General features: G+C 43.5%; 1 protein-coding gene across 7 annotated transcripts in view; it reads right to left on the bottom strand.

The window, feature by feature from the left end:
- Positions 1-11,413: 11,413 nt before the first annotated feature.
- ZNF462 (zinc finger protein 462) overlaps positions 11,414-16,538 on the bottom strand; it is a 134,151-nt gene continuing 129,026 nt past the window's right edge. For 5 of the 7 annotated variants that reach the window (XM_058523715.1, XM_058523717.1, XM_058523718.1 and 2 more), the window contains exons 12-13: positions 15,546-15,669; positions 13,391-14,219 (exon numbers count right to left, since the gene is read on the bottom strand). In XM_058523715.1, the coding sequence (XP_058379698.1) occupies positions 14,012-14,219; positions 15,546-15,669 (332 nt within the window). In that variant the 3' untranslated portion in view covers positions 13,391-14,011. Of the gene's footprint in view, positions 12,112-13,202; positions 14,220-15,092; positions 15,237-15,545; positions 15,670-16,538 lie in introns of those variants that run through there. The other 2 variants (XR_009215897.1, XR_009215898.1) reach the window with 2 other exon arrangements.

The raw sequence follows: 16,538 nt of genomic DNA, 5'->3' as shown, positions 1-16,538 counted from the left end.
TAATGGTCTAGTTCTGTAGAGTCTGTAGAGATTCCAGGGGCTGAGAGGAGGGAGGGGGGCCCTAAGGAAAGCAAGAGAGTGGCAATGAGTATTCCTGAGAAGGGACCCTGAACATGGCTTTGCTTCACAAATGTTACAGGCTAGGTTCTCTGCAGGTAAACCATGAGATGAAGCTTGGGGTGCAAAATGCTGATTAGGAATTCACACCTATGAAAGGAAGGGAAAGAAAGCAGAATTGGGCAGAAGGAGAAGTTGAACTGGGAAACAAGCCTGACAAACCCTTGGCCAGTAGGGAACTCTGGAGCAAATATTTCTCACCAAAGTTGTTCTGTGTTGGATGGAATAGCTGCACCTTTATACCTCCACCTTACTCAGTCATGGATACAAGCTGCTTTGGGAAGGACATGACCTCGGGCCAGGTGGCTTTCTGTAGCTGGATGGAGCTGACAGCTGGAGACCATCTGTTGATTGCACTCAGTTATTGCAGCTGGGCAGCAAGTTTTCCCATGTGAAGGGATCTCGGTAGCAGCGAATCTCCATGTCTAGCACACTAATCCTCTCCTCCCTGAGCTTAATCCCAGGCCAGGAGATGATAGAACACTTGGACAGGTTTGGAAAGCCTGCAGAAAGGACCTGTGCAGAAATTCCCAAGTGCAACCCAAGAAAGACAGCATGATAGACTGGAAATAGAGATGAAGTGGCCTCAGGACACATAGAGAGCTCAAGACAGCTCTTTCTGTCTTGCCTGGCCCCAGACTGCCATGGAGGAGTGTCTGAAATTTCCCTGTACCCCAAGAGGGTCCAGCCATGGGGACAGAGGGTCAGACATGGACTGCTTGGACCAACTGACACCCGGAGTTGATGGTGGGGCAGGGACATCTCAGCTGATAAAAGTGGGATTAACCAAAGACCACAAAAACAAAGTTCTTTTTACTAGATTCCAGTGAGGACAGATGACAGCTGTAAGCCAGATCCCTCCTCCTCTTTTTCTGTCTGGCCCTAGGATTCTATAAAGTCCCTTCCCACCCCACTACCTTCATCAGTATGGATATATCGTAGGTCATGAGCAGAAGAAAGGGTGGAGAAAATCCACATTGACTGAGTTTAAACTTGAGGTGACAGAGAAAACCTCTAAGTGATTGAGTTTATCTAGAATTAAGTAGATTGAGTTTTCTTCCACTAGACAACATGGGAGTTCCAGATAGATACTAAGTTTAATTATAAGAAAAAAATTTTTTAAGTTTTTTTTTTGATTCACTTGTGCCATAGATTGAAAATTCATACTGCTATATAGATATGAAATGATCAAAGAAGTAATCATTGCTTCAGTCAGTAGCAGAGATAGAAACGTAAACCAACAAAAAGATCCAAGCTTGCTCTTGGCCAAGAGCGTGGTACAACTGGGGATGCTATCTTACAACCCAGACACTCAGATCCTGCTAGTGCAGTCGATATTGGGAGATGATGTCTGTAAATCTATGTGGGTAGATATACATATATAATCAAGACCTTAAATTATTTATGTTTTTGCAATTCTGCTTTTAGGTATTAGGCTTAAGAAAATAACCAGATAGTATTCTGACTGCTGTACAAAGAATAGAGAAAGCAGAGACATGGGCTAAGGGACTGGTCTTACAATACTCCAAGTAACAAATATTGGCCTCTTGCACTTGGGTGATGGCAGTGGAGATGGAAGACGTGTAGGAAATCGGGATGATTTTTTGGAGGTGGAGTTAAGACTTGGTGATGGGCTACATGTGTGTGAATGTTAAGCTATGATTTCTAGTTTTTGGCTTAAGCAACTGGGAGGATAACAGTGGCATTTACTAATATGGGGAAGAATAGAGGAGGAAACAGTTTTGTGGGGAAAGGGTATACAGCAAGAGACTTATTGTGGCCATCTTGAGTTTCTGATGCTGCTAAATATCCACGAGGCTCTGTCCCTTTGACATCTAGTCTGGAGCTTGGTGGAGAGGACGGGCCTGGAGATATTAATTTGAGAATGATGAGCATAAAGACAGCATTTAAAGCTATGGGACTGGATGAGATCATTTACTGAGTTACTGAATGTAGATAGAATGAATCAAATGGATGATAGGACCAAGTGTATAATAAGATTATTATAGATTTTTATTTTCTTCTTTATTGTTTTCTATATCTTCCAAGGTGTTCACAAAGAAAATATATTACTTTTATAATCAGAAAACACATAAAATCACAATAAATCTGCTGCTGCCACTCAGAAACACAGCAACACAACGTTCCTGCTCCTTTTCTCAGACAAAGCATTTCACCTAGGTTGGGACTTAAAAATATTAATGTGCTTATTTAATTGGGAATCTTCAAGACAGTGTTTGCATGAAAATCAACATCCCTACCTCTTCTGCAGTGCAAATGAGCCACTCGTCGGTGCGAGCTCCCACCTAGCCTGCCTCTCGCTGCTGATTGAACTTGTGCCTAATTACGTGTTGCTCCTTGAGTTCTGGAGTGTGTAATAGCAATGTTTATTTGCCACGGTTGGCAGTGATGACTAAGTCATTTTCCTCTTCATGTTTTTTTCCCCCTTTTAAAGTGAAGGAGAGAGTAACTCTGCCTGTCATTTCATGAACACGGCGAGTTGATGGGGTGGTCTCTGGTTAGTGAGCGCCGGGGCAGAAGTCCAGACATCTCAGGATATTTTGTCAGAAGTCCTAGTGAGAGTGAGTTTCTGTAAGTCATCTTAAATGACTTTCAGACAGTGGTAAAACCTCTGGATCTCTTGGTCTGAACATTTATTCCTTCAACTAACATACACTATGTCCCTTCAGTCCTCCCCACCCTAATCTGAGCGGACACAGAGATAAATACAACCCTGTGTAGGCTCTCAAGGAATGCAAAATCTAGTGATTCCATGTGAGTTCAGTTTGTTAAGAGTCGTGATGAGGAAAGTGTGGGGCAATATGGGGAGTATGGTTCAGGGGTCAAGGCTACCTAGAAAGGATCATAATTGCTAATGTTTATCAAACTGCCAGACACAGTTCTTCACACTTTTCGTGGATTAACTCATTTATTCCTCCCAAGAACCTATGAGGTAAGTACCATTATGATGCTCATTTTATGGGATAAAAAAACTGAGGCACAGAGTGGTTAAATCTGAGCTGAATATTTAAGGGCAAAGAGGAGTTAGCTAGGTTGAGAGGTGGAGGGAAATGTTTCAAGCAACTGCAGAAGCATGTGGATAGGCACGGAGAATCAATAGAGCATGAGGAATAATTGCAGGACTGCAGGGTGCTCTTTACGACTGGTGTCTGTGGTGGGTGGAGGTTTGGGGCAGGGACCTGGGAGGATGGAGCTGGAGGGTCTGAGAGGTTTTAAGAAAGGGAGGGACAGAATCAGATTTGCCTCCGTTTTGGCTGCCTTGTGTAGCCTGGTTAGACTGGAGGAGACCAGTTAGGAGGTGGTCATAGTGGTCTTAATAACTAATGAAAGTCAAGCTACAGCACCTCGAGTGAGGATGGACAGAAGCAGGTGGTTTCATGGGGTGTTATGAAGTAGATGACTGGACCTGGGGACCTACTGAGGGTGGGGAGCTAGTGGGAGGGAGGAGTCAGAGCCAGTGCCCAGGTTTCTCCTTGAGTGACTGGGTAAGTGCTAGTGTTTCCCTGAGACTGGGAGCCCCAGGGGAGGAGCAGGCCTGGTGTAGACAGATGGTGCTTGGGGTTAGTTCTTTGAGGTGCCTTGAGCCTGGGTCTCTGGGGAACAGGAGAAAACAGTGCCCAAGCAAACCAATAGAAAGACAATGAGTATATGGATGGAGACTTGAACGAGAGAACCAACCAACCAACAAGCCCCTCTTCACCTGCCTCTGACCTACAATCTGAATTATCAGCATTTTCCTGAATACTTAAAGGAGGGAGATCTTGAAAATGTTCTTACAAGCAACAGATGGTAAATAGAAATTAATTGGATAGCACTTGTTATTAGTGTTTTAATATGTGTTAAATGTCACTGACATTTTGAGTCTCTTTTTGACTCTATTTTAGGAAAAATTAAAAACATGTATTCATGAGACCTTTCATAGGTTTGCTGCGGATAGTACCCCTTCCTTCCCCCCAATTCTCTGCAAAATCTTAATTTCCCCAAACCCAAATTCTACTCAGGCAGTTTTCAGAAGCCCGTTCTTTGAGGTAGGGGAGGCAGTGCCTTACATATGAATGCCTTATTTCACAGAGAAGGAAAAGAAGACTCAGAGAGGGTGAGTGATTTAACAATGGTCCCATTCCAAGTCAATAGCAGAGCTGGGGTTCTAAGACAGACCCATCAGATCCCAAAGGTCCATATTACCATCAGCCCTCACCATCTCCCTGAGAAGTGGGTTGGATAGGTTATAGGACACAGGCTTGGGGAGAAGGGCTGTAGTTCTTAATTTTCTCCAGAGAGAGACTTCTGGTTCTTGAAAACCAATGAGTGCTGAAACCATAAGGAAGACAAGAGCAGCAGGTCTGCTGAGCACCTCTCTCGAGTCAAGGAAATGGTCTGAGATTGGGAGATATGGATACTACCTGCAAAACTCTGGAAAAAGTTTTCATGTGGCTGGAGAAGTTTACCATAATCTTTTCTGAGCAAGAGGACTGCTGAGAAGTAGAAGCATCAGATTGGAAAGGACCCAGTTATGCCTAGATTAGTGAAAATTTCCTGAAGCCAAGGACATTCCAGTGCTGGTAGAGCCACCACAAGATCCTCGGTCCCTCCTACTTTGTCAGTGGACTTCCCCATTGGAACAACTCCTAGGAACATCAGGCCATGCTCTCATTTTTATTATATCATTCACTGAATAATTATTCAGCATCTATGTAAGGAGTACTTGCTGGTTGCCTAGCCAGCATCTAGCCCCCCTTCCCTCCTTCCTAATTGAACCCAGATTTTTTTCCCCATCCCATTCCTATTCCAGATGGAAATCATGATTAGTCTGAGACAATCAGACGATGGTGACCCCCTGGCAAAGATCCGGGGCTATATGGGTGGGCCAACCGAAGTTGACCCAATCAGATTATAAGGAAGGTTTTATAGACTATACTTGGGGGAGAGGTCCCTCTCTCTCCTGTTCTAGATGTGAAGAATAAAGTATGTAGCATTGAGGGCCATGCTGTGACCGCAAGAGGAACCAGCTTTAGGGTGGAGCAGACATTGATGGTGGCAGAGCAAAGGGTCAGCACTGAACCCCTGATGACATCACTGACCCACTGATCCTACTGCTTTTGTTTCCACTGAATAGCTGGACTTCTGATTTTGTGAAATTATGCATTTCCTCTTTATTTAAACCCGTTGGAGTTTGAGTGGGATTTTCTATTACTCATAGCACAAAGCATCCTACCCGATTGACTTCCTTGGTTCCAGGCACAGTGCCAGGCACTGGGGGCACAGCCAGTCAGTGAGACACAGTCCTTGCTCACCTTGGGGGGAGAGAGGCTCACAAGTGAGCAGAACGTTCCAATTCTGAGTCCTCAGTGCAGTGACCTCTGCGAGCCCTGGAGGCTCTAGAGATGCCTGGGAAGGAAGCCTCATCTAATCTTGGGGTCTAGAAGAGCACTTCCCAGAGGAGGTGACATGTCAGCCCAGACCCGAAGGATGAGTGGGAATTTGCTAGAGAGAGGTGATGTGCTTTAAGCCTGAGAGAGGCTCAGATTTAAATTTCTAGAAAGTTCCCTCTGGCCGGCTATGGAGGAGAAAATGTTTCGCCCTCAAATGCTCATGCCTATTGGTTCCCTGAAGGCTTAGGGCCAGACAGCTGAGTGTGTACTTGGTCAATAAATCCCGGGGAGAGAGAAGCCCTCTCTCTAGTCGTATACACATTATGAGGATTAAATAAAATAATATGTGTAAAGCATTTAGCCCAGTGCGTCTCCCATAGTCTGTGCTCAATTGATATTAACTGTCATCATCATTGTTGTAGTTGTTTTTTAATTAATGACTTGGAATCTTTGTTTCCAAGGGCTCTGAAAGTGTAATATAGAAGCCAATTAGGATCTTCTAGCATCTTTGCCAGGTTCCTAAGCAAGAGTCGTGCAGTACTTACGTTTAAACCAGGACAACGACTATATTTCTGTCTCGAGCCTGACTGAGTAACTGATTTAGGATAATTAATAGAAACCAGACGTCTCCTCACGCTGCTTCCACCAAAGTGTGACCATCCATCATGTGAGTTCTGGGGAAGCCTCTTTCCTGGCTGTGGCAAGTAGGAGGGGGTGGGTTCCAGAGTGACTGGCTGAGACTATAAAAGTGACCTCTGAACACCTGTAGAGAAGCACTTAGAGTAATACTTTGGTTTCTAGAAGACTCAAAGAGAATTGCAATAAAAAAATAAAAAGACTCATCTACAAGAGTGGCGCCTGCTCATCTGATACCAAAGGCTTTGAGAATGTGAGCACCAACTTGACCCAGTTGAGCTACTGGTGAAACCATGAGGTCCCCTTGGGCCACGCCTCCTTTCTGAACTGGCACTGATGTGCTCCTGCCTCATCCCTCCGTCGATGGGGCCACAAATACTTTTGAGCACCATTACAATGGGCCAGGTGTGCTAATAGGTGTAGGAATAAAACAGGAAGCCAAAGAGAGCCCCTCACTCAAGGAGCTTGCATTTCACACTCTGTGGCCCTCCTCTGGTCCAGATTATCTCATCACATTTTCACAGTGGATGCTATTATTCTCCATTTTATGAAGACACCAAGGCAGAGAAAGGCTCAATAACCTCTCCAAGGTTTCAAAGTGAATAAGAAGAGGGCCTGGCCCTCAAACCCAGCTGTGTTTGATCCCAGAGCCCATATTGTGAACTAAATATCTTCTGTTGCTACACATTTTGTTTGAAGAAGCCAAACCCTTTACATTTTGGCAGGGCCCAGCAAGAGAAAAATCCGTAGATGTAGATTCAGTGGCCACATATCAAGTGTCTACCATAGGCCAAACACATCACATTCTCCCTAATCTATTTTCTTCTTAAGCCACCTTAAGAGAGAGACTTCATTGTCCCTTTTCTACAGATGGGGAAACAAAGGTCCCAAGTCATTAAAACATTACCCCCAATGGCGAGGATGATGATAGATTATGTCAACGGGGCACATACAATGGGAGAGATAGTGTGCTAAGTACTTTCCGTGTTTACATATGTAATCCTCATAACATGTGTATGACTAGGTACCTTTATCCCCAATTACACAGTTGGGGAAACTGAGGTGTAGCCAGTCATTGCCCAAGGCCACACAATAAGTGAAGGGGTCAGGATTTGAACTGAGGCAGCCTGGCTGCAGACTCCACTCTTCACCAGTGGTGCTATATTTATCCCTACAGCTACAGAATGGAATGAAAATGGAGTCATGTCCATCACATTCCAACTTCCATGCCCTACCTCCTGCCCCGCAATGCCTTAAACATTTTGGCATCTGGGTTAGCATCAGAAAGCCCATCTGGGTAGAGTATCTTCCCTGACCCGAAACAGAAAGGGCACTTGGGTGCCCATAGATCCAGCCCCACACAGTTTAGATAAAATTTTTCTCGATTTGCCCTTTGATGACCCCCCTCCTCTTCTGGCCTCGATGACCATTCCTTAAGCAGCCTCTCCCCTTCCAGAATGCCCAGCAGCCTTCAGGCTGATGCCCCGGCAGGGACAGAAGGACACACAGAGGCAGGGCTTTGCAACTTGGCTGGTCTCTGGGAGCCAGAGTCCTGGGGAGTCATGGATGGGCCCAGGCCTGTAGCTGCAGTCTTCCAAACAGCCCCCTGGAGTAGGTCCTTTCAGCTTCGGGGAAAGGTCAGAATTTCAATCTCGTGTTTTCACACATCTTAAATGGATTTCCGAGGCACTGGGCTGCCCCTGCTCTTCTCTTTAAACAATGCGGTTAAGCTGCTGTAGCGTTGCTAGAGGCTGCATTCCTCCTGCATTGTGATGTGGTTTTTGGAAGTCATGCATGCAGTTAGCTAAACCAAACTAAGCTGTTTCATTAATGGGAGCAAACTCAAGAGAGAAATTGTGAATAGAAACAAGGCAAGTTTGCTTTCTACCCCTCATTCAAAAAGCCAGATAATTAAGTAGGCGGAGAAAGGAAATGTCCCTTCTGATTCCAAGAGCTGACTCTCTCTCTCTCTCCATTTCCTTTCTTTATGTGGTGGTGGTGGTGGTGTGGTGTGTGTGTGTGTGTGGTACTGGGGGTGGGGTGGGGGGCGGGTTGTGAGAGAAGTCCTAGCAAAAGATCTATTACCCCAACCCTCTGAGAAGGCTTTTTCTGTGATATGGAGAACATAATAATAACGAATTGCTTTTGGTTCTGTTCGGCCTTCCCTGTCCCCTCCATGCAGTTCTCTTCTATGTGGCCCTCAGCAGTGCTCCCAATCTCAACCTCTCTGCTGACTCATCCTCTACCTCTCGCTTTGATCCCACCTCAAAGACGAGGTCCACGGGCATGAACTCAATCACTCCTGCATCTCACCCCTCCACATGCACACGTAGAGCACGTTCCCGTTCCTCTTACTTCCCATCTCACGGGAAGAAGGGTCCCTCTTCATCTGCAAAGCCAATTGCTCCACTGTACCCTGGATCCCAATGTGAGTTTGCTCGTCAGTTACCCTGCAGCTGCCATGGCTCCTTCCTCCACTGTAATAAACATGTCCAAACCACGCGTGTTCCAAAAGACTTTTCTCATCCTGTCTCTTGAGCTGCTATCCCCACCCCTGCCTGCTTGCTTCCTCCAGCACGCATCTTCTACCCCACTTGTCACAGCCACATGTCTCCACCGCTATACCACCCATTCTGGCTTCTGCTCCCCCCTCTCTGTGGCCGGTCACCACTGATGTCCAGTCTTCAGACCCAGTGGACCTCCGTCTCCATTTCCTAGTCACCTCTGGACGAGAGAGGAAGAGGAAGGCCAAAGTGACCTCTTGAGGGGGAGTGCTGGTGGTCGGTTCTGGTGTTTTCTCATCGCCTAGAGTTTCAGACAAAGACATTTTCCATCTACCAAGCTGCATATTTTTACTTAGATATTTAAAAAAGCAAGCTCAAGCTCCAAAAGAAAATGTAACATTGATGCCAAATCAGATGAGAACGAACACTTGGTATCAACAGGAATATATTTGAATTTAAAAAGGCTAGCTGCTTCTGACAGCAATGTGTCTCAGCTACTTCAAGTCTGAGTCGGAGTGGGGGCGGGGAAGAGAAGAGGAGAGTCTTCAACAAATGTTTATTAAGACAGGGGACAGGTGATAAGTAGGGTGACCATCTATATCAGTGACACATAGGAAGTCAGAGAAGGCTTCATGTCAGGAGTTACATTTAAAGCTGAATCTTAAGGGGCAGGTAGTTTCCAGAAGAGAAAAGGAATTCAACACTGAAGGCAGAGGGAACAGCATGTGCAGGGTGGGGCGTTTGGAGAAGAGCTGACATTTTCAGGAAATGATAAGCACAATACTTCAAAACGTCTTATGGTCTCTATGATGGAGCGCTGTCCCCTATCTCACCCTTGGCCCTGCGATATGGATGGCTGCAAGGAAAGAACACATCCTATAGTAATTTTTCTTAAGCTTAGAGCTCAAGACCCACCAAATGTGTTTGAGTAACCAGTTTCTCATACGCCTTTCTAAATCAAACGTGTGATTTAAATGGACAGAGGAAACACCATCACAATCAAGGCCATCTTTCCCCAGGTTGCCAGCATCAACCTAGTGGGGGTAAAAGCCTTCACAACAGATATCTAATGGTCCAGCAAGCCCCAGCATCTTCAGTGGTAGTCATTTCTCCCACGTGGCATCTCTATCCATACTCTTCATGCGCTATCAGAAGACAGGTGCTGTGTCTTTGTTGTTTCACAGTGACTAGCATCAAATATTTGCTCAAAAATATTGGTTAAGTACATGGGTGATGGGACCAGCATCCTGTGCTTTCCAAAGAAGAGGGTTTTTATCTCCCACTGTTTCCAAAGGAACACTTCTATAAGTTCCTGATGTGGTGAAGGTTGCCAGCTCATGTGTCCTTGCTGGGCACGTTGGTAGACAAGACCACACTTCCCAGCCTCCTTGTGAGTAGGTGGGGCTGTGTGACCAGGTCTAGCCCATGAAGTGATACTGGGTGCTACTTCCTGGATTAGGCATTTGAGTGGGGAGACCACCTCCAAGCTCTCAGCCATGACCCTGGGATTCATGTGTTGAGATGGTAGCATCCTCAGATGGAGGAGCTTGGATTCCTGAGTCACCAGATGAAAGGGCACTCCCACCGGTTGGGAATTTGTGTAAGAATTAAACCTTTGTTGTACTAAGGAGTTGCCATGTGGCGGCCCATACCATAACTAATATATCAGTAAATTCCACTTCCTCTGCATGAAACAAAGTGGGAGTATGGATTAGACGTGACTTCAATAAAAACATTGTTCGTTAAATATTTGATGGAGGCCATAAGAGAACAGCTTTGTCTTGCAGTGGACAAGTCCATTACATCACTTGCTCTTCTTCAGGAAAACACACAGAAGAAACTTCTCAACCTGCAGTTCTAGAAAAGGTTGATTATTTCTTGAGCATTATTCAAGGTTGAATAAAAAGTTACTAACAATATGACTCTTGATTGATCCTTTTTTGCCTTGCTTACCAGAAAGCTCGGAGCCAAATATGTGGCTTATGTATGGCCTCATGGAATGCATTTTTGCCAATTCTCTATTATCATCACTTTGCTACTCGGTCCTTTTTCCCTTTGGGTCTTCATTCATCTAACTTGCTGTTTACTCTAATTGTGTTTTACACACTCTTGTAAGTCTAAAAACCTTCCTTTGTGAAGGGGATAAAGATGAGCAGGGGTGAGAATCGTTTTTAGAATGAGCTCTGGACAAACAATCCATGAGCGGTTCTCCTAACACTGCGAAGGCAGACAGTATAAACCAGCTCTGAGTGTAACAATCAGGGCTGTTGATTTGAATTTACTCTTCCTCTAGGTTTCATGACTATTCATTTTTCCTTTGATTTCTAACAGGGTGGCTCAAAGAATAAGGTAAGGAAGATAATTACTGGCGCAGGATGCACAGCAAGATAGTTTGTGGCAGTGGTTGTGACTTGCAGTTACTTGAAGTAACTGTGCTCATAGATTCAGAGTCTCCAGATGACATTTCATCACTGGCACTTCCTCCACCTGAAGCTTCATACCCCACTGTGATTCACATTTTTGATGGAAAATATTCCCTCTATAAATTTCCCCCAGTTGGTGATAAATATTGGATGCAGAAATATTAACATTTTTAAATCCCAGCTCACACCTCATCTTAATTGCACCTTTGTTTTCCGTACCTGTGTGGATTCAATGGCTTGAAATCTCTCTCATGTACATGCATTGAAAACAATGCTATTTATTTCTACATTTCATATCTGTAGTCATATCCGTAAATGATCTACAACAGATGCACATAGACACATGTGAAAAAAATTCTTTATTAATTTCTCACATTTCATTACAAAATGTATGTTGCAAACAACTTGAATAACCTACTTGTGTGTTTTTTGTCGTTTTTTAAACCCTTGGCTTCAAGAACTCAGAATCTCCCTATCTTTTATCAAGTATTGGAAAACACTGATTATTGGAGTCAATGGGTTATTTTGCTATTTATTTTCTTCTCTCAAACTCTGAAAAAAATGTCCTCTGTATAAATTAAACAAAAAAAAATGTTGTAAATTCTATGTCATTACAGTCAACAGAATTATAATAATGCATTCAAAATGTGCGGCCACAAAATATCAGGTATATGTTTGAAAAAAGAAAAAAATGACATTCTAGCCTTGTTAAAAGGATAATGGTCCCATATTTTTATTAACAGGTTAGCAAAACAAAATCCAATGGATTACAATATTTACATGTTATTTGAAAAATAAAGTAGTGATAAAAGCATGTCACAATTATTTTCTTTTTTTTTTTCCTTTATCTTTCTTTCTTTTTTTTCTCTTTTTTTGTTTGTTTTTTGGTAACCATTACAAACACCCAATCCAGGTATGGAACTGTTTAATACATTTGAAATGAGGCCAATTAAAAACAAATATGGACACAAAATGAATCTTTGTTTAGATAGTTCACACTTTCCCCATTTTCTGGTTTCCACATGATGGCCCCCATCCCTAAAAAAAAAAAAATTAAATTAAAACAAACTCCCTACAAATAAAAAGTCTTAACAACAAGAAAATAAAAGAAGAACATGCTTTTCAAGTAAGCACTTATTCCACAAATGCAATATCTTTCCATGGATTTTATTTGAAGCTGTGTGGGACACTGTCATCTCAGCAATTCCCCTGCCCTTTCTTCCCTCCCCCTCCCCCAACCCTTCCAAGTAAAAAAAACAAAACATGAAAACCAAAGGACTCACACACGCACGTATCCACAGACACACACACACACACACACACACACCCACCCACCCAAGTACACGCGCACACAGGCTTCTAAAACCTAGGCTTCAAGGAAAGTTCTTTCTACTTTTTGGAACGAAACCCTTTGTTCACAATCAGAACATATTATAAATGTAGGCTTAGATTTAGTCTAAGCTGCTCCCTCCTGAAAAAGCTAATATGGGGAAAAAGAGCAGCTGGCAGCTAGATTAAAAAAAAAAAAAAAAAAAAAAAAAAGTAGTTCTCCAGGCTCCTTGTAGGATATAAGTATTTTTTGTCCACTCTCACCAAAGGGATGGGATTCTAGCACATCCCCTTGTCCCCCAAAATAAATGAGAACCCCCCCAAAAAACACAATGCAAACAAAAACAGAACACAGATTTTAAAACCACACACAGAAGCCAGCCCATCCTAACAGAAATTATTTGTGTGAGACGGAGAATGTGTTAATTTGACAAGCATCAAAGGGTGGAGAGGACTTCCTCGTCTGGCCCACAAGCTGCATAGCTGTGCCGAAAAGTTTGGTTCTTTAGTTAAATAAAAAAAAAAAAAAAAGTTAACTTCTTTGTTATTTCCGTGTTTAAAATAAAAACATTCCTATTCACAAAAAAACGAAATATCTCCCTTGCCCCCAAATTAAAACAACAATAACAACACACACACAAAAAACAATTTATATGAAAAACTGAATTGTGCTGTGTTTGTAACACTCAAATTGATAGAAAATAAACATGTGGCAAACAAAACTCCACAGTCACCTTAAAATTAGCTCACATGAATCCACCAAATTCTAAATTATAGTTGAACACTAATAAACAGCTTACCTGGAATAAAGGATGACAATTCACAAACAGTTATCTAATAATTAAAGTCTGTTTCTTTTTTTTGTTTTGTTTTTTACTAAAATAATTAAAAAAATCACAGTATTTTAAGAAATAAAACCCACGTGGGGATTTTAAGCACAATTTGTGTTCCTTTCTTTAAAACTCTTTTTTTTTCTCCATTCACCATCTTGCCCAGCAGTTCTCTACATTTAACCACAAGGACGGCAGGTAGTACTGACAAATGCAGAGAATTTCCCTTGGTTAAGTTTGAGGTACTAGGAAACAGGTGACTGTTTTATGCAAAGCAGTTTTTTGTTTTCTGTTTTTGTTTTTTGTTTTTTTTTTGTTTGTTTTTTCCCAAAGCGGCTGCAGTTAGGTCTTGAAAAAAGCTTAAGGTATTAAAACTAGAAAAACGCACCGAAAGTTGTGCGTCAAAAAGTTGTTCCCCTAAGAGAAGTCTTTACCGTCACGGAGCTTCCGTTTCCACACACTGTCCGAGACTGCCACAGAGCACACAGTGTGCATGGCGGGTACTTCCATATTCCGCGACAAATGACAACTTCCACGATGAAGATCCGGAAGAAAAGATGTAGTGATGGAAAAGGAGCCACATATTCCAACCATTTAAATAACTTTAATTTACATACTCACTCACACAGGTACCAGTGCTTTGAAAATAGATTGTTCAGTCCTAAAAAGCAGCTTTGTTCTGTCTTCTCTTCTCTGTCCCCCCCTTCTCAGCCCCAGCTGGCCCTCCCACTTTTTCATCACGGTTCAAGTAAGGTTTGATTAAGAATTTCACCAAACACTTATTCGTTTTTGGCCTCTGCATTCTCCAGGAGAGATTTGTCAGCAGCTACTACACAGATGGCTACTGTTTCATTCCTTAGTGAAAAGTCTATCCCGATTGCCTCGTCATCTTCCTTCTCCTCTAGAGAGGGCATCTTAATACTGTCCTCCATGCTCTCTTTCAGGTGGATTTCATCTCTGCTCACCTGCTTGGTGTCATTCAACGCCCTGCAAAAAGATTGATGGTAGAGACAGATGAGTATATATTTTTTTCTAATTAAACAAAAGAGATACACATCCTTATTTCCCTGATCCTAAAAAGGCCTTGGGGTTTTCTTTGAACAAATGCCACAGATGTACGATGAAATTATGGGCAATTTATCCTTGCAATGTGTAATGTTTAGGTAGTGTATTTCTGGTATCTTTTTTTCCTCCTCCCCAAAGCCCCAGTACATGGTTGTTTATCCTAGTTGTAAGTTGTTCCAGTTCTATGTGAGCCACTGCCACAGCATGGCAACTGACAGACGGGTGGTGTGGTTCTGTGACTGGGAACTGAACCCGGGCTGCCAAAGTGGTGAGCACCGGAATTTAACCACGAGGCCATCGGGGCTGGCTCTGGTATCTTATTAAAGAACTGAATCTACAAAAATATCCATTATTATACTATGTTTTGATTATACCATGCATTGTTTCCAGATTAACATAATTGTTTTATGTTCCCTCCTCTACTGGGTCATAAGTCATAAGTGGTAATAGCAAGAATTATCTTATGCTCAAACTCACCAGCGGGAGCTGGAAGCTTGGAGATTGGCTATATTTATTAAGACTAAAAGAGCAACTCAAGTATTAATGATTTAATGAATAGGTCCAGAAACAAATCATGGGAACAAACAAAAAGCAGAAACCAGAAGACAGAACCCATGTCTTGGGAAGCTTAGTTATATTCTCTGAAGTCTAGATGCTTCAGGTTTCAGGGGCATTTTTTGCTGAAAACACCAGCTCCTAGGTTCTCTCTGTCTGATGGACTAGGAGTGCCTTGTGTAGGGGACAATCTCATGTTCAAGGATCTTGTAAGTGTTCTACAGGTATGCTCCCACCTACCTGGGAGGCAGGCAGAGCTGGCTCTGTCCCGAGGCAGAGCATTGAAGGCACCAAGAGGTGCGTGGGCATGTTCAAGGCCACTCAGGGAATGAGTCATCACAGAGGCAGGAACAGAAGCCCGATCTTTTGACCCCGGTCCACGCTCTATCAGAGAACGTCATGCTAATGAAAGCTGAAGGGACACTGGCTGGAGAAAGCTCTAAACTACTCAAGGGCTTGAGGGGGATTTGTCATTCATAAAGATGATTTTTCCTCATTTGACTTGTGTCTGGGTGACCATTTTAAAAACCAACAGAAAAGGAGAAACCTAATTCCTGACAACTGCCTCTCCTCCCATGCCCAGAAATGTGATACAGAGGGGCCTATGTATTGTCAGGGGAACCACAAAAAGAACCCAGTCTCCCTGCCACCTCTCACTCTGGGCAAAGGCATTCTTGGGATGGCGCAACTTACATGCCGTGTCTCAGCACGTGCCTTTCCCACTCAGAGCCCTGTGAAAACGCCCGTCCGCAAAATTCACATGGAAAACGCTTCTCAGTGTTAAGAGCAGCCCCGCGGTCAGAAAATCTCATCAGATCTGTGAGGAGAGAGCAGACATGTTACCTGTGTGCTGTGGAAGTAGGCAGAAGAGATAAGTCAACAGTCATTGGAAACCTCCTCTCCCACCTTCACTTACAAAGCCATTCGTGAAAGCAATTTCCAGATTCCTCACTCTTTCTCCTACCTGGTTTTCCACCAAAGAGTATTTCTTTTTTTTTTTTTTCCATTTTATTTTTATTTTATTTTTGTGTGTGTGTGAGGAAAATCAGCCCTGAGCTAACATCTGCCAATCCTCCTCTTTTGCTGAGGAAGACTGGCCCTGGGCTAACATCTGGCTGATCTTCCTCCACTTTATGTGGGACGCCGCCACAGCATGGCCTGACACGCGGTGGATCGGTGCGCGCCTGGGATCTGAACCCTGGGCCGCCAGCAGCGGAGCACACGCACTTAACCGCTACGCCACGGGGCTGGACCCTCCACCTGAAGGTATTTCTTGAATAGCTCTAAAGAATTCTTCCTGGTTCCCTGGGCCCATTCCTCGTCACCTCCCCAGTTGCTTCCATCACAAATAATCTGAGTCTTTCTTGCCCGAAGAACCCCTTCTGTCCATTCCCACGGCATCTCAGCATTTTTTTCTATCGAATCTCTCCTTTCTGTGATGCTCTATCAGTGTAGCACCTATTCATTTTCTATTTGACATGGATTTATCTTTGCTCACTGAAAAAAGAATATAGGCTACTGAAAACACTGGTCCAGGTTATGGGTAGTGGGGTCTCAGAGTTTCGACTCGCTCCAAGTAAGGCCAGGGGCTCACGACTTGTCATCTGTCATGGATATCATAATCGACACCTCACAGGGTGGCTGTGGGCACTCAATGAGATCTACGAGCAAGGAACCTAGCATGAA

The sequence above is a fragment of the Diceros bicornis genome, chromosome 28 (genome assembly GCF_020826845.1).
Source record: "Diceros bicornis minor isolate mBicDic1 chromosome 28, mDicBic1.mat.cur, whole genome shotgun sequence".
In the NCBI taxonomy this organism is placed as follows: domain Eukaryota; kingdom Metazoa; phylum Chordata; class Mammalia; order Perissodactyla; family Rhinocerotidae; genus Diceros; species Diceros bicornis.
The sequence above is the reverse complement of the archived record's forward strand: the minus strand, read 5'-3'. Positions and strand labels throughout refer to the sequence as shown.